General features: G+C 44.0%; 1 protein-coding gene across 8 annotated transcripts in view; it reads left to right on the top strand.

Annotated features, from left to right (window-relative positions):
• mapkbp1 (mitogen-activated protein kinase binding protein 1) overlaps nucleotides 1-18,872 on the top strand; it is a 77,183-nt gene that overhangs the window by 23,217 nt on the left and 35,094 nt on the right. For 4 of the 8 annotated variants that reach the window (XM_036953814.2, XM_090211011.1, XM_090211014.1 and 1 more), the window contains exons 3-8: nucleotides 10,559-10,621; nucleotides 12,349-12,406; nucleotides 15,477-15,647; nucleotides 15,962-16,099; nucleotides 17,747-17,929; nucleotides 18,629-18,646. In XM_036953814.2, coding sequence (XP_036809709.2) covers nucleotides 10,559-10,621; nucleotides 12,349-12,406; nucleotides 15,477-15,647; nucleotides 15,962-16,099; nucleotides 17,747-17,929; nucleotides 18,629-18,646 — 631 coding nt within the window. The remainder of the gene's footprint in view (nucleotides 1-10,558; nucleotides 10,622-12,348; nucleotides 12,407-15,476; nucleotides 15,648-15,961; nucleotides 16,100-17,746; nucleotides 17,930-18,628; nucleotides 18,647-18,872) is intronic. The other 4 variants (XM_090211012.1, XM_090211013.1, XM_090211017.1 and 1 more) reach the window with 1 other exon arrangement.

An 18,872-nucleotide genomic window follows, 5' to 3' on the forward strand; every position in this document is an offset into this window, starting at 1 on the left:
TGGCCATTGTCCATTTGAAAAACAAATGATAGCCCCACTAAGGGCAAACCAGGTGGGATGGCGTATCACTGCAGAATGCTGTGGTAGCCATGCTGGTTAAGTGTGCCTTGAATTCTAAATAAATCCTGACAGTGTCACCAGCAAAGTACCATCACACCTCCTCCTCCATTCTTCACGGTGGGAACCACACATGCAGAGATCATCCATTCACCTACTCTGTATCTCACAATGACACGGCTGTTGGAACCAAAAATCTCAAATTTGGACTCATCAGACCAAAGGACAGAGTTCCACCGGGCTACTGTCCATTGCTCATGTTTTTTGGCCCAAGCAAGTCTCTTCTTCTTATTGATGTCCTTTTAGTAGTAGTTTCTTTGCAGCAATTCGACCATGAAGGCCTTATTCATGCAGTCTCTTCTGGACAGTTGATGTTGAGATGTGTCTGTTACTTGAACTCTGTGAAGCATTTATTTGGGCTGCAATTTCTGAGTCTGGTAACTCTAATGAATTTATCCTCTGCAGCAGAGGTAGCTCTGCGTCTTCTTTTCCTGTGGCGGTCCTCATGAGAGCCAGTTTCATCATAGCGCTTGATGGTTTTTGTAACTGCACTTGAAGAGACTTTCTAAGTTCTTGAAATGTACCACGTTGACTGACCTTCATGTCTGTAATGATGGACTGTCGTTTCTCTTTGCTTATTTGAGCTGTTCTTGCCATAATATGGACTTGGTCTTTTACCAAATAGGCCTATCTTCTGTAACCACCCCTACCTTGTCACAACATAACTCATTGGCTCAAATGCATTAAGAAGGAAAGAAATTCCACTTTTAACAAGGCACACCTGTTAATTGAAATGCATTCCAGGTGACTACCTCTTAAAGCTGGTTGAGAGAATGCCAAGAGTGTGCAAAGCTGTCATGGAGGCAAAGGGTGGCTACTTCGAAGAATTAGATATATTTTGATTTGTTAAATCATTTTTTGTTACTGCATGATTCCATATGTGTTATTTCATAGTTTTGATGCCTTCACTATTATGTTACAATGTAGAAAATAGTCAAAATACAGAAAAACCCTTGAATGAGTAGGTGTGTCCAAACTTTTGACTGGTACTGTATGTGTCCCAAATGGCACCCTATATGCTGTTTAGCTATTGATTAGGACACATAGTGCACTCCTTTTGACCAGAGATCTATATAGGGAATAGGGTGCCATTTGGGATACATTCAATGTCTGCAAAGTAGTGTTCTTTTCTAGTTGGGGAAAACATGCTTAGTCTGACGAAAGCATAAGACCTTTCGTAATGCTTAGCTTATTTGTAGTCATGTTACTGTAGTCATGCAATTTTGTCTACCAAGCACTCCAGCTTGCAAGGGAGGTAATGCAGCACATATTCTTCAAGAGATACTGTGAATTTCTGATTCATGGCTTTGCTAATAAATAGCCAACTGTGTTTATTTGACTGTGCTTGCAGACACAGGATGAACAGCAGTGTCTGGGATAGACAAAACAGGATAGCAGTCGACAGTTTGTGCTGGCCTAGTACTGCGGTCTGCCCTGTGTGAAAGAGAACGTGTAGGATTATTTTGCCTGAGAGGGGACGCTCACCTTGATTACTCAGCCGTCCTCCTAAGGTCAATGATCTGAACCCTGTTTGTCAATCCCATCACATTCTCTATATAAATACATACTCCAATCCAATAATGATGTTATAGATAGATGGATAGATATGCTAGATACTAACGACTCAATAACTTTCTCGCTTCCCCTGTGAACCCCAGTGGATCTATGGAAGGCGGAAGTATATGGAGTGTTTGTGGTGAGATGAGTAATGGGATATTGAAACATGAGATCATTCCCCTCCCACCCCCGTGGCTCTGGCTGAAGTAATGCCACAGAGTAGACAGCCATGAGGCATTCCTTTACCGCTGACGAAGGCTTTTAAAGCACAAACCAGATGGCCACCAAGGCATTGAAGGAATTGACATCGTAGTGCACTCACTCAGCAACGTGCATCTTCTTTTCTACCTATTGAATGAGATGACAGCACAGCGGACAGGGACAGGAGTTGTTCTGTGGTGGGGTCTCCCTCCCTCCGGCCCAGCTGGCCTGCATGTCCTGTCTTCCCACAAGTCCTCTGGCTGCTCTCTGAATGTGACACCAGCAAGTAGGCAGCCTAAAACACGCTCCGGGGTCCTAGGTAATCGATCACTGACTAAGCTTGTGTCCCAAATAGCACCCGAATCTCTACATTATAGTGCACTACGTTAAAGGGCTCTGGTCAGAAGTAGTGTCCTGCAAAGGGAATAGGGTGCTATTTGGGGTGCATCCTGATTCTCTTTCTCTCTCTCGTTCTCTCTCACTGTTGTTTTATTTTTACACCGTGCCAGGCAGGAGAGCTGGCTGGCTGGCTGCTGGCCAGTTACTGTAACGTTCCCATTATTTATATACAACCTATCCCCTCCTGCTCCACACACAGCCATGGACCATGGGAGGGAAAGCCTCAAATCATTTTATTGGTCACATTCACATGGTTAGCAGATGTTAATGCGAGTGTAGCGAAATGCTTGCGCTTCTAGTTCCGACAGTGCAGTAATATCTAACAAGTAGTGTAACAATTCCACAATATCTACCTTGTACACACAAATGTAAAGAGATGGAATAAGAATATGTACCTATAAATATATGGATGAGCGATGGCCGAGCTGCATAGGCAAGATGGAATAGATGGTTTAAAATACATTACAGTTGAAGTCGGAAGTTTACATACACTTAGGTTGGAGTCATTAAATCTCGTTTTTCCACCACTCCACACATTTCTTGTTAACAAACTATGGTTTTGGCAAGTCAGTTAGGACATCTACTTTGTGCATGACACAAGTAATTTTTCCAACAATTGTTTACAGACAGATTATTTCACTTATAATTCACTGTGTCACAATTCCAGTGGGCCAGAAGATTACATACACTAAGTTGACTGTGCCTTTGACGGTGCCTTTAAACAGCTTGGAAAATTACAGAAAATTATATCATGGCTTTAGAAGCTTCTGATAGGCAAATTTACATAATTTGAGTCAATTGGAGGTGTACCTGTGGATGTATTTCAAGAACTACCTTCAAACTCAGTGCGTCTTTGCTTGACATCATGGGAAAATCAAGAAACCAGGAAAGACCTCAGAAAAAAATTGTAGACCTCCACAAGTCTGGTTCATCCTTGGGAGCAATTTCCAAATGCCTGAAGGTACCAAGTTCATCTGTACAAACAATAGTACGCAAGTATAAACACCATGGGACCACGCAGCTGTCATAGCTGCTCAAGAAGCAGACGCGTTCTGTCTCTTAGAGATGAACGTACTTTGATGCGAAATGTGCAAATCAATCCCAGAACAACAGCAAAGGACCTTGTGAAGATGCTGGAGGAAACAGGTTCAAAAGTATCTATTTCCACAGTAAAACGAGTCCTATATCGACATAACCCGAAAGGCTGCTCAGCAAGGAAGAAGCCACTGCTCCAAAACCGGCATAAAAAAAGCCAGACTACGGTTTGCAACTGCACATGGGGACAAAGATCGTACTTTTTGGAGAAATGTCCTCTGGTCTGATGAAACAAAAATATAACTGTTTGGCCATATTGACCATCGTTATGTTTGGAGGAAAAGGGGGAGGCTTGCAAGCCGAAGAACACTATTCCAATAGTGAAGCACGAGGGTGGCAGCATCATGTTGTGGTGGTGCTTTGCTGCAGGAGGGACTGGTGCACTTCACAAAATAGATGGCATCATCAGGCAGGAAAATGATGTGGATATATGTGTCTTCCAAATGGCAAAATAGCTTAAGGACAATGAAGTCAAGGTATTAGAGTAGCCATCACAAAGCCCTGACCTCAATCCCATAGAACATTTGTGGGCATACTGAAAAAGCGTGTGCGAGCAAGGAGGCCTACAAACCTGACTCAGTTACACCAGCTTTGTCAGGAGGAATGGGCCAACATTCACCCAATTTATTGGGGGAAGCTTGTGGAAAGCTACCCAAAACGTTTGACCCAAGTTAAACAATTTAAAGGCAATGCTACCAAATACTAATTGAGTGTATGTAAACTTCTGACCCACTGGGAATGTAATGAAAGAAATAAAAGCTGAAATGAATCATTCTCTCTACTATTATTCAGACATTTCACATTCTTAAAATAAAGTGGTGATCCTATCTGACCTAAGACAGGGAATTTTTACTCAGATTTAAAGTCAGGAATTGTGAAAAACTGAGTTGAAATGTTTTTGGCTACGGTGTATGTAAACTTCCGACTTCAACTGTATGTAAACTTCAACTGTATATACATATGTATATACATATGAGATGAGTAATGAGTAATCCATTTATTAAAGTGGCCAATGATTTGAGTCTAAATGTGGGCAGCAGCCTCTCTTAGTCAGTGATGGGTGTTTAACAGTCTGATGACCTGGAGATAGAAGCTGTTTTTCAGTCTCTCGGTCCCAGCTTTGATGTTTTTTTGGCCTTCCTGTGACATCGGGTGCTGTAGGTGTCCTGGAGGGCAGGTAGTTTGCTCTCAGTGATGTGTTGTGCAGACCGCACCACACTCTGGAGAGCCTTGCGGTTGAGGGCGGTGCAGTTGCCGTACCAGACGGTGATACAGCCCGATAGGGTGCTCTCAATTGTGCATCTGTAAAAGCTTGAGGGTTTTAGGTGACAAGCCAAATTTGTTCAGCCTCCTGAGGTTGAAGAGGCACTGTTGCGCCTTCTTCACTGCATTGTCTGTGTGGGTGGACCATTTCAGTTTGTCCGTGATGTTTCCACCTTCTCCATTACTGTCCCGTCGATGTGGATAGGGGGGTGCTCTCTCTGCTGTTTCCTGAAGTCCACGATCATCTCCTTTGTTTTGTTGACGTTGAGTGAAAAGTTGTTTTCCTGACACCACATTCCAAGTGCCCTCACCTCCTCCCTGTAGGCTTGATTCCCTCTTCTGAGGCTTCTCGGAATATTTCCAAGTCCGCATGATCAAAACAATCTTGACGCGTGGATTCCTATTGGTTAGACCAGCGTTGAATGGTTCTAGTCATGGGTACGTCCTGTTTGAGTTTCTGCCTATAGGACGGTAGGAGCAAAATGGAGTCGTGGTCAGATTTGCCGAAGGGAGGGCAGGGGGGGGCGTTGTATGCATCGCGGAAGTTAGAGTAGCAGTGGTCCAGTGTATTGCCCGTGTGAGTGCTACAGTCAATGTGCTGATAGAATTTATGTAGCCTTGTTCTCAAATTAGGTTTGTTAAAATCCCCAGCTACAATAAATGCAGCCTCAATATGGTTTCCAGTTTACATAGAGTCCAGTGAAGTTTCCTTGAGGGCCGTCGAGGTATCTGCTTGGGGGAATATACACGGCTGTGACTATAATCGAAGATAATTATCTTGGGAGATAATGTGGTCGGCATTTGATTGTAAGGAATTCTAGGTCAGGTGAACAGAACAACTTGAGTTCCTATATGTTGTTATGATTACACTATGAGTCGTTAATCATGAAGCATACACCGCAGCCCTTCTTCTTACCAGAGAGATGTTTGTTTCTGTCGGCGCGACGCATGAAGAAATCCGGTGGCTGTAACGACTCCGACAACATATCCCAAGAGAGCCATGTTTCCGTGAAACAGAGAATGTTACAATCTCTGATGTCTCACTGGAAGGCAACCCTTGTCCTAATTTCGTCCACCTTGTTGTCTAGAGACTGGACATTGGCAGGTAATGTACTCGGAAGCGGTGTGTGGTGTGCACGCCTTTGAAGTCTGACCAGGAGGCCGCTCCGTCTAACTCTTCTATGGCGACGTTGTTTTGGGTCGGCCTCTGGCATTAGATCCAATTTCCTGGGTGGTGGTATGAACAAAGGATCCGCTTCGGGAAAGTCGTATTCCTGGTCGTAGTGTTGGTAAGTTGACGTCGCTCTTATATCCAATAGTTCTTCCCGGCCCTATGTAATAACACTTCAAATTTTCTGGGCTAACAATGTAAGAAATAATACATAAAAAAAAAATTCTGCATAGTTTCCTAAGGACTCGAAGTGAGGCGACAATCTCTGTGTATGCTGTGTATGTATCTGAGGGAATGTGAGTTGCTCGGGGTTGAGCTGTGCCAGGGTAGACCAAGTCTGCCACGATTGTTGTCGGCCATGAGCTGTCCCCTCCCACCCTCCCTGGCTCCCTCCCTCTCTGTGGCCCTCTCTCTCAGTAGGAGACAGTTCACTGAGGGGCAAAGGACTGAGGAGCATTACTCTATTAAGCATCACACATGCTGTGTATCGGGTTTCAGTCACAGTGCCCAGTTTGATTCTTTGGAGACTCTTTAGGAGTGGACTGAGGTGAGGTAACTTTTGGCATGTCTGTAGGACCATGCCTCAGCACAGTACAGCACATTTGGAGACTCCTATTAAAGGGAAAATCCACTCAAAATTATATTTTGGTATTATTTTCATTAGTCCACTGTTGATACAGTCCCAAAATGTTTTGCATGTCAGCAGTCAAGTTTTCAAGATATTGTACTTTCAAATAAGTGTCACCGGTCACATCATCATGATGATGCAAAATGCATCGTGAGTGATGAGTTTTAGCAAGTGGAAAATATTCCCAATCCCTACACAATTCCCATTTCATTCAGAAACTTTAGAATGACAAAAGATAAGTCTATCAAATAAATCAATGTATTTATAAAGCCCTTCTGCACAACCCCCACACCACTAGAGGGATATCTTCAACCACCAACTTACTATCCTGAGACAAGGCCGAGTATAGCCCACAAAGATCTCCACTACGGCACAACCCAAGGGGAGGGGGGTGCCAACCCGGATAGGAAGATCACGTCAGTGACTCAACCCACTCAAGTGACGCACCCCTCCTAGGGACAGCATGGAAGAGCACCAGTGAGCCAGTGACTCAGCTCCTGTAATAGGGTTCGAGGCAGAGAATCCCAGTGGAGAGAAGGGAACCGGCCAGGCAGAGACAGCAAGAGTGGTTCGTTGCTCCAGTGCCTTTCCGTTCACCTTCACACTCCTGTGCCAGACTACACTCAATCATAGGACCTACTGAAGAGATGAGTCTTCAATAAAGACTTAAAGGTTGAGACTGAGTCTACGTCTCTCACATGGATAGGCAGACCATTCCATAAAAATTGAGCTCTATAGGAGAAAGCCCTGCTTCCAGCTGTTTACTTAGACATTCTAGGGACAATTAGGAGGCCTGTGTCTTGCGACCGTAGCGTACGTGTAGGTATGTACGACAGGACCAAATCGGAAAGATAGGTAGGAGCAAGCCCATGTAATGCTTTGTAGGTTAGCAGTAAAATTTTGAAATCAGCCCTTGCCTTAAGTAATTCCACAACTAACCCTGATTCAGATCTGGCTAGTGTGCAGTGAGAGGAATGTTGTAGGAATATCTGCTTGACTTGCACAGACCCGTCGGTTTTTTCAAAGCTGCGCTTGATGCGTTTTGCATCATGATGATGTGGCCATCATGATGATGTGCTTCTTGAAAGTCTAATATCTTGAAAACTTGACTGCTGACATCCAAAACATATTGGGACTATGTCAACATTGGACTAACATTTTTGATTGGATTTTCCCTTGAACTCTGCAGTATGACAACAGCTTTCCCTCTCTCCTTTTATGGCATTTTCTTTTTTACCTTACAGTTCCAGTGAAAGTACACTGGAAGAAAAACATTTTGTGTTTACAATTGTCTTACTTAGGCCTACTTGCAGACCCCGAGACGATCTTTGTCAGCTGCTCTGTGGTACTTAGGCTACTAGTAGCTTAGCAAACAGTAATATTGTGTGGCTACTGTAGAGTTTCCCATGGTGCACCAGCTTCTTTTGTATTCCTTTCTGTCTGCACAATCTCAATGACGTCGTAGTGCCTTTGATTGTATCCCTTGTACACCTGGAGCACTTAAATTCAAAGGCTTTCTCAGCAGCTCTGATGATCACCCCAGTGCTTCGCCCTGACAAGTTGTCAGTGACTGAATATACAAGTCCTCCATGTGTCCTCTCATCTTCCCTGTTGCCATGTAATAGGATAAAAGTTCATCGTTCTCTTTTAGTCTCTTTTTAGGAGGGTTACCCCACTGGGAGATGAAACAACAAATGGAAGTACCTTAAAAAGGCAACACGGTTTTTGCTTGGCCATGCAGCTCAGTGCTCACTCATTTACTTACTCCAACACATAGTGACTTTGTAACCGTGCTGTACGCTACTCTGATATTTAACCGAAAAAAGTACAAAAGAGGGGTATTAAGTATTTATGTAACTTTATTTTAGTGCGGCTCATGGGTCATTCTTGGCTAGATGCTTGGTAAATGGGAATATCATGTTGTTGTTGTCGTGACTCATTCCACACTTTCCACTGTAGCTTTATTGATGTTCACTGCTTACCTAACTTTTTTTTTTACTTACCTAACTTTTCTTTTTAGCTAGAACATTGCGGTATGAATTAGGAGTACACTGCTGAGCCTTGATTGTTGTAGTCATTCCCCTGAGTAGGCTTATGACTTCTGTAAGGCGATCAAAGAGGTGAAACAACCGTACAGAGACAAAGTGTAGTCGCAAATCATCAGCGCGGACACGAGACGCATGTGGCAGGGACTTCACATAAAGGGAAATCCAGCCATGTCGTTGAAACTGACTCCTCACTCACAGATAAGCTGAACACCACCTTCGCACCGCTTAGAGGAGAACAACACAGAGCCGCCAACGGAGGCCCCCGCTGCTTACGAGGACAATTGGCTCTCAATCTCCATGGCCAACGTGATTAAGACTCAGGGCTCTGGGACTGAATCGCTCAATTTGCAACTGGGTCCAAGTGGTGAGGGTAGGCAACAACACCTCAGCCATGCTTATACTCAACACGGGCGCCCCCCAGGGGTGTGTGCTCAGCCCCATCCTGTACTCCCTGTTCACCCATGACTGCGTGGCTACGCACAACTCCAACAGTGGTAGGCCTGATCAACAACGACGATACAGCCTTCAGGGAGGAGGCTAACGCTAGCGTCCCACCTGGTCAAAAGCCAGGGAAAATGCAGAGCGCCAAATTCAAATAAATCACACATGCAAGATAGCAAATTAAAGCTACATTAAAGCTACACTTGTTGTGAATCCAGCCAACGTGTCAGATTTCAAAAAGTATTTTCGACGAAAGCAAACGATGCTATTATCTGAGGATAGCACCTCCGTAAACAAAGAGAGAAAAGCATATTTCAACCCTGCAGGCGCGACACAAAACGCAGAAATAAAAATATAATTCATGCCTTACCTTTGACAAGCTTCTTTTGTTGGCACTCCAATATGTCCCATAAACATCACAAATGGTCCTTTTGTTCGATTAATTCCGTCGATATATATCCAAAATGTCAATTTATTTGGCGCGTTTGATCCAGAAAAACACCGGTTCCAACTTGCGCAACGTGACTACAAAATATCTCAAGATTTACCTGTAAACTTTCAAACTACTTTGGTATACAACTTTAGTTTTTTAAAACTTAAATCATCTATAAAATTGAAGACAGGACAAACTGTAGCTAGCTTTCTGGTCACGCGCCTCTATCTAACAGTACACTTCAAGTTACCCTTGTTCTGAACAGGGCTACTTCTTCATTACACAAAGGAAAAACCTCAACCAATTTCTAAAGACTGGTGACATCCAGTGGAAGCGGTAGGAACTGCAAGAAGGTCCCTTAGAAAATTGGATTCCCAATGAAAACCCATTGAAGAGAGAGTGACCTCAAAAAAAAAATCTGAATTGTTTGTCCTCTGGGTTTCGCCTGCTAAATAAGTTCTGTTATACTCACAGACATGATTCAAACAGTTTTAGAAAATTCAGAGTGTTTTCTATCCAAATCTACTAATAATATGCATATCTTATCTTCTGGGGATGAGTAGCAGACAGTTGAATTTGGGCATGCATTTCATCCGGACGTGAAAATATTGCCAACTGTCATCAAGAAGTTAAGTACCCCGGCAGAGTGGTGCCGAGGACAAAACCGCTCCCTCTACGTCAACAAATCCAAGGAGTTGATTGTGGACTACAGGAGACAGCAGAGGGAGCACGTCCCATCCACATCGAAGGGGTCGCAGTGGAGAGGGTTAAAAGCTTCAAGTTCCTTGCCAAGTTCCTCACCAAGGACCTGAAATGGTCCCACCACACTGACACCGTGATGAAGAAGGCGCAACAGCACCTTAAACCTCAGGAGGCTGAAGAAATTTGGCATGGCCCTCACACTGTTGAACAGCCATCACTAGCCAGCCACTGCCCAGTACTCTGCCTGGCACTTCAGACACTGTCTCTAGCCAGCTACCGCCCGGTACTCTGCTCTTCATTCCAGACTCTGACATTGCTGATTCTGATTTATTTTTTATATTTTGACTTTTTGAATTGTGTGTATATTGTTATTGTGTTGCTATATATCACTGCACCTGCGATAACATCTCGAAATGTGAGTACACCAATAAACCAATCGACTTTGATTGGATTGATTTGTTAGTCTAACCTCTCTTCTCCTCTCCCCTGCTTCTTCCCTACAGATGTGTGGTGGTGCTGCTGAACCCCAAGAAGAACAAACAGCATCACATCCTCAACAGCTCCAGGTGAGGGTCCGTCATCATACTGTATGGCTGCTGCCTCCTGTTCGGTCAGTCACCCCCAGGCAGGCAAGGCACACCAGGGGAATGGATGGATCCAGACAGCTAGTCACTGTCACTTAGGCTTAAGGGTTTGTCCTCATACATAGCATACATACAAAAACAAAACTGCACTGAGGATTGTAACAGCCCTGCCATGACACTCGTGTCTCTTGATTTGGTGCATATATGTGGCTTAGAGTCATCATGTAGATGCCCTGTTATTAGGCCCTGTAAATCCACCCATCTGGAGTCAATGCGAGGCAGGGAACTAACCTGGAGTGACTTGTCAAACACAACATGGCTTATGTAAAGACTGAAGACTGAGAGCACTGGACAGAGAGTCAGCAAACGACCAAAGGAGCACCACGGCTTCAAAGCCTCTGCCAACCCCTTTCATGTGTGGGGAAAAGCCAAAGTAGATGTGGTCACGTCAGTGTGACTGAGTAGCTGGCTCCATCCATTCTAACCGTAATATACCCAGAACGTTTTGTTTCATTATGCTCTCCTGGCTGGAGGCTAATATTTTTACTTTATACCCTCGTCGCCCTACTTTTACAGCTCATCACTCTACAAACAAATTATTACTGCGCCATGATTAGATTACAGTATAGTAATAATGCCATGTGTGCATTTGCTTAGTACAGCATTTGATAAGATAAAAACTGCTTGGCTAGGCCTCAAACGTTTTTAGGACAGTTTAGCTCAGGAACAAATTGAGCGTCACAAATTGCACCCTATTCCCCAGTGGTGGAAAAAGTACCCAATTGTCATACTTTAGTAAAAGTAAAGATACCTTAATATAAAATGGCTCAAGTAAAAGTGAAATTCACCCAGTAAAATACTACTTGAGTAAAAGTCTAAAAGTATTTGATTTTAAATGTACTTAAGTATCAAAAGTAAATCTAATTGCTAAAATATACATAAGTATCAAAAGTATAAATAATGTCAAATTCCTTATATTAAGCAAACCATTAGCAGATAGCCAGGGGGACACTCCAACACTCAGACATCATTTACAAACAAAGCAAGTGTGTTTAGTGAGTCCGCCAGATCAGAGGCAGTAGGGGTGACCAGGGATGTTCTCTTGATAAGTGTGTGAATGGACCATTTTCTAGTCCTGCTAAGCATTAAATATGTAACGAGTACTTTCGGGTGTAGTAAAAAGTACATTATTTTCTTTAGGAATGTAGTTAATTAAAAGTAAAAGTTGTCCGAAATATTAATAGTAAAGTACAGATACCACCAAAAAACGACTTAAGTAGTACTTTAAAGTATGTTTTACTTAAGTACTTTACACCACTGCTAATCCCTATATAGTGCACTATTTCTTTAAAAAAAAGTACTGCACTACATAGGGAATAGGGTGCCATTTGAGATGCAGACAATATCTCTGTGTACGAGTACTGGACTGGATAACTGCTTCAACAGTTAAAGAAACACCCTGAAATCAAACCTTTTTAACCAGCCACTACAGAACGTTAGAAGTGAAGGAGCCTGGCTCTAAGCTCTACTCCAGTGTATGATAATAATAATCATCAGATTGATGTATTGATTGTGGTGAGTATAAGTATGCCATTGTCATAGAGTACATCCCAAGCGGAAAACCCCCTTTGAGACCCGGATGCGTTCATACTTCTCTTCAACAGTAATAAAATGTTTCCTCTCCTCCCTCCTGTCTCTCTTCTTCACAGGAAAACCATCACCACTCTGTCATTTTCCCCTGATGGCAAATATGTGGTCACAGGAGAGGTGAGTGTCTTCTGATTGTGTTTTTGCATGCTGTGATGATGTGATAAAATGGACTGCAACCTTCTCGAAAAGATCTGACTGTTTCCCGCTCCACTGCCACTGCTTCGCAAAGCTATCATACCAGTGTACAACCCCAGAGTTCATAAATTGAACTCTGTCTGTGCCACTTCATCAACAAAGGAGTGCTTCTATAACTGTAAATGCTACAAAACATACCCACAGATTGTTGTCTACTGCATCTGTCTGTGTGTGTGTGTGTGTGTGTGTGTGTGTGTGTGTGTGTGTGTGTGTGTGTGTGTGTGTGTGTGTGTGTGTGTGTGTGTGTGTATGGGCTCGCGTTCGTGCGTGCTAGTCTAATCCTCTCCCATCTACTAAGAGCTTATTAGCCAGACAAGTGTGTGTGAAAGTGAATGTGTGTGTGCTGCTGCAGGGTTGCCATGGCAGCACGAGGGGGCAGGGTGGCAGACTGACTCTGTTGGCTGTCTGAAGGAGAGAGAGAGGGAGGGAGGAGAGAAGGGAGGGGAAGAGACAGACGGCAAGAGGGAGACTTCCAGGGATGTAGCAGAAGGCATAGAGTGTGTGCTGGTGCACACCCTGCCTGTCTGTGCTCTGTGGTGTAGCTAGCTGACCGTGCTGCAAGCTGCTGCTGCCCTATGTATGTACTCAAAGGGAGGTCCACACAGTCTGCTTCTGTTCTGTCTTTAAAAGAGCTAGACGTCATCAGCTGTCCTGATTGTGTTATTTTCTAAAGAAGTGCACCAAAAGCAAATTCCTTTTGTCCAACATCCCTAACCATGGGTTTACTCTACCTAGCTGCTACTGTAGTCTATGATATTTATTTCAAATGAAAAATAAAAAAGAAGAATATTTGTCACATGTGCCAAATACAACAGTGAAATGCTTACTTACAAGCCCTTAACCAACAATGCAGTTATAAAAAAAAAAGTGTTAAAGTATTTACAAAAATAAACGGAAGTAAAAAATAACTAAATAACAAATAATTAAAGAGCAACAATAAATAACAGTTGCGACGCTATATGCAGGGTGTACCGGTACACAGAGTCCATGTGTTAGTCAAGGTAATTAAGGTAATAAACTCAGCCAAAAAAGAAACGCCCTCTCACTGTCAACTGCGTTTATTTTCAGCAAACTTAACATGTGAATATTTGTATGAACATAACAAGATTCAACAACTGAGACATAAACTGAACAAGTTCCACAGACATGTGACTAACAGAAGTTGAATAGTGTGTCCCTGAACAAAGGGGGGAGGTCAAAATCAAAAGTATCTGGAGTACTGCAGTGCATCTCCTCCTCATGGACTGCACCAGATTTGCCCGTTCTTGCTGTGAGATGTTACCCCACTCTTCCACCAAGGCACCTGCAAGTTCCTGAACATTTCAGATTGCCTGCAATGACAACAAGCTCAGTCCGATGATGCTGTGACACACTCCCCCAGACCATGACGGACCCTTCACCTCCAAATCGATCCCGCTCCAGAGTACAGGCCTCGGTGTAACGCTCATTCCTTCGACGGTAAACGCGAATCCGACCATCAGCCCTGGTGTGACAAAACCGCGACTCGTCAGTGAACAGCACTTTTTGCCAGTCCTGTCTGGTCCAGCAACGGTGGGTTTGTTCCCATAGGTGATGTTGTTGCAGGTGATGTCTGGTGAGTACCTGCTTTACAACAGGCCTACAAGCCCTCAGTCCAGCCTCTCTCAGCCTATTGCGGACAGTCTGAGCACTGATGGAGGGATTGTGCATTCCTGGTGTAACTCGGGCAGTTGTTGTTGCCATCCTGTACCTGTCCCGCAGGTGTGATGTTCGGATGTACCGATCTTATGCAGGTGTTGTTACACGTGGTCTGCCACTGTGAGGACAATCAGCTGTTCATCCTATCTCCCTGTAGCACTTAGGCGTCTCACAGTACAAACATTGCATTTTATTGCCCTTGCCACATCTGTAGTCCTCATGCCTCCTTGCAGCATGCCTAAGGCACATTCACGCAGATGAGCAGGGACCCTGGGCATCTTTCTCTTGGTGTTTTTCAGAGTCAGTAGAAAGGCCTCTTTAGTGTCCTAAGTTTTCATAACTGTGACCTGAATTGCCTACTGTATGTAAGCTGTTAGTGTCTTAACGACCGCTCCACAGGTGCATGTTCATTAATTGAGGATGATAGTTAATTGGTGATGTGGACGCCAAGGAACTTGAAGCTCTCAAACTGCTCCACTACAGCCCCGTCGATGAGAATGGGGGTGTGCTCGGTCCTCCTTTTCCTGTAGTCCACAATCAGCTCCTTTGTCTATCTCACATTGAGGGAGAGGTTGTTATCCTGGCACCACACTGCCAGGTCTCTGACCTCCTCCCTATAGGCTGTCTCGTCGTTGTCTGTGTTCAGGCCTACCACTGTTGTGTCGTCGGCAAACTTAATGATGGTGTTGGAGTTGTGCTTGGCCATGCAGTCATGGGTGAACAGGGAGTACAGAAGGGGACTGATCACGCACCCCTGTGGGGCCCCCGTGTTGAGGATCAGCGTGGTAGATGTGTTGTCACCTACCTTTACCTACCTGGGGGCGGCCTGTCAGGAAGCCCAGGATCCTCTGCCTGCCTCTGAGCTTCTGCCTGCAGAGGGGAAGACAGTACTAGAGATGCTTTAGAAATAATTTCCTGGCTTAAGTCTCCCTCGCCTTTCCTATCCGCCTATCCTTGAGTTGCATAAGACAAATCATTACCAGATTGGGACGCAGTTACAGGGTACATTGAAAAGCTTAGTGGAGACTAGAGACTTCTGTCCTCAGACAACATCTGCATAATCCAGAGAATCGGACTGAGGCTACATCATCTTCCGGATACAAACCTGTCAGGTCGTCATTATAAGAGTTAGTTCTTAATCCATTTGCCTGGATAAATTAACAGGAAATAAATGAAGATAAGATTAACATGTGTGGGTGTGATACATGGAGTAGGCTAGAGTGAAAAGAAGTAGAATATTTTTGTGCATGATTTATCATTCTGTCCTTCATTCATCCCTATTTCTTCCTTTCCTCCTCCCTCTCTCCCCTTCCAGAGTGGACACATGCCTGCTGTGCGGGTGTGGGACGTTGCAGAGCGGACTCAAGTGGCCGATCTACAGGAGCATAAGTACGGCATCTCCTGCGTGGCCTTCAGCCCTAACAGCAAGTACATCGTCAGCGTGGGATACCAGCACGACATGATCGTCAATGTCTGGGCCTGGAAGGTAGCGAGCTACTCCCTTATTAGGTCTTCATTGGGTCTTATTAGGTCTTCAAATGTCTCCATTTTCCAATACATTTTGGATGAGTAAAAAAATACTTTAGCTACTTAGGCCCATTGCTCCTTTGGAAGAAGAGGCAATCGACGACGACTCTCCAAATACATGAATATACATATAGCCAGATGGTGCGGTTTTTAAACTGCTGTTCAATGTTTTATACTGAACACCTTTCCTCTCTTCTTCTCTGAGGAAAATAAAGTATATATCTAATGTCGATCTACAGTCCTTGTTCTGTGCTATTTTTTTCTCCGTCTCAGAAAAACATTGTGGTGGCAGCCAACAAAGTCTCCAGTAAAGTGACGGCCGTGTCCTTCTCAGACGACAGCTCCTACTTTGTCACGGCAGGGAACAGGCACGTCAAGTTCTGGTACCTGGATCACACCAAATCCTCCAAGGTATTTACAGTCAGTCACACCAACAACAGCATGACTTAATCCATAACTGATCAATAATAACTGTTGAGTTAATTAACAAATTAGATAATAACTAACGGTCTTAAGAAGAAATTAGATTCTACCTGCCACCCTAATTAGGTGTGATTTTGTTGGAATTTAACAAATACTTTATGTGGAATTGTTGGAGGTCACAAGGACCAGTTTTGGAAACTCTTCTCTTCAGTAAGCTATTAGGATGATAACAGACGTCAGATCTCAAGTTCAATAGCCATGTTGATGCCCAATCTAAATGTCCTACACTACCATTCAAAATTCAGCAGCATACCACCCTGCATCCCACTGCTGGCTTGCTTCTTTTTATTCTAAAAAATATCCCAATGCCCCAGGGCAGTGATTGGGGACATTGCCCTGTGTAGGGTGCCGTCTTTCGGATGGGACGTTAAACGGGTGTCCTGACTCACTGAGGTCATTAAAGATCCCATGGCACTTATCGTAAGAGTAGGGGTGTTAACCCTGGTGTCCTGGCTAAATTCCCAAGCTGTCCCTCATACCATCACGGTCACCTAATCATCCCCAGCTTACAATTGGCTCATTCATCCCCCTCCTCTCCCCTGTAACTATTTCCCAGGTCGTTGCTGTAAATGAGAACGTGTTCTCAGTCAACTTACCTGGTAAAAAAAATCTAATAAAAAAGTTTGGGGTCACTTAGAAATATCCTTGTTTTCCATAAAAACATACATGAATTGAGTTGCAAAATTAATAGGAAATATAGTCAAGATGTTGACATGGTTGTAAATAATTATTTTTAATTGAAATAATAATTGTGTCCTTCAAACTTTGCTTTCGTCAAAGAATCCTCCATTTTCTGCAATTACAGCCTTGCAGACCTTTGGCATTCTAGTTGTCAATTTGTTGAGGTAATCTGAAGAGATTTCACCCCATGCTTCCTGAAGCACCTCCCACAAGTTGGATTGGCTTGATGGGCACTTATTACATACCATACGGTCAAGCTGCTCCAACAACAGCTCAATAGGGTTGAGATCAGGTGACTGTGCTGGCCACTCCATTATAGACAGAATACCAGCTGACTGCCTCGACCCTAAATAGTTATTGCATAGTTTGGAGCTGTGCTTTGGGTCATTGTCCTGTTGTAGGAGGAAATTGGCTCCAATTAGGTGCCGTCCACAGGGTATGGCATGACGTTGCAAAATGGAGTGATGGCCTTCCTTCTTCAAGATCCCTTTTACCCTGTACAAATCTCCCACTTTACCACCACCAAAGCACCCACAGACCATCACATTGCCTCCTCAAGCATCTTTTCATTTTTTCTGTGTCTCACAAATGTTCTTCTTTGTGATCCGAAATGTTCTTCTTTGTGACCTCAAACTTAGATTTGTCTCTCCATAAGTCTTCCTCTGTTGAGTGTCTGTTTTTTTTGCCCATCTTAATATTTTATTTTTATTGGCCCGTCTGAGATATGGCTTTTTCTTTGCAACTCTGCCTAGAAGGCCAGCATCCCGGAGTCGCCTCTTCATTGCTGACGGGTTTAGGTTAACATACCAAACTGATGGACTAGGTCTGTCAGACCCCATAGCAATGGCTCTCAAATAATTCCTCCCTCCCTCTCTCCCTCCCTGTGTCTGCTAGGTGAACGCCACAGTTCCTCTGCTGGGTCGCTCAGGGCTCCTGGGAGAGTTGAGGAACAACTTCTTCTCTGACGTGGCATGTGGGAAGGGTCGTAAAGCCGGCAGCACCTTCTGCATCACTTCCTCAGGCCTGCTCTGCGAGTTCAATGACAAACGCCTGCTGGACAAATGGGTGGAGCTAAGGGTGAGTTACTTTTAACTCTAGGTCACGTTCAGTAAAGGCACAACATAACAAGACATTTTGCAACCGAAAACGGAAATGAGCCTTGTTAAAGGAGTCATTCATAGAATTAAGAATTGATCTCCTTGACTCAAAAGTATTTGGCTGCCAGGTTAAAAAGGCAATAAAATAAAATGGAAAGGAAACCCTGAATCCAATGACATTTTAGAGTTCCCTACAGTTCCTTTCCAGTTTATTGGACACATTTAGTCAATAGGCTACTTTCCGGTTCTACTGGAACTGTAGCTGCCTGGCTGTGTCCACAAGCGGAGAGTAACACTATGCATCTCTTTAGTCTAAAACCGTGTGAATGAATGGAGTATCGCTACAGAACCGATGGTGTGTAAACGTTGGCAGAGAAAGAGCTGGTGACTTATCACAGCTTCTGCTCTTCATAACCAGCTTAGAACATAACCCCTTTTCAATCTACTTGTGGCACAGGTTCAAACTTTCAAGCCACTTGACTGGCTACTAGATCCTAATTCTATATGTCATATGTAGCCACCGACTGTCATACAATTCACTGCTTTCAGCCCCTTTTTAAAAGTAAATTATAGACAGACAACTCGTGTAGGGGTTGTGGTCCTGTAGGAGTGTTCATTTGCCCCTCCGTGCTGCTGTCTAATATTAGTCTTCTTCTGCTTCTTCTCTTACACTGTCTAGAAAAACGTCGTCATCACAGTAAGTCTGTCCCTTATCTGTGCTGCGGACAGTTGTCACTTCCATGTCACATCAGCTGAAAGTTGTGCCCCGCCCTCCTCCGATACCTCCGAGCATCCCATTGGAGTCTTTCTCAGAACACTGCGTTCTATCATGCCCACCTGTCCGCCCTATTGGCTGTGTGTGTGTTTGACGTGACCCTAGTCGTCGTCGTCATTCTCAACGTCCCCTCTGCTCACACACCAGA

Source organism: Oncorhynchus mykiss, chromosome 19 (assembly GCF_057628025.1).
Source record: "Oncorhynchus mykiss isolate SJ-2025 chromosome 19, ASM5762802v1, whole genome shotgun sequence".
NCBI lineage: Eukaryota > Metazoa > Chordata > Actinopteri > Salmoniformes > Salmonidae > Oncorhynchus > Oncorhynchus mykiss.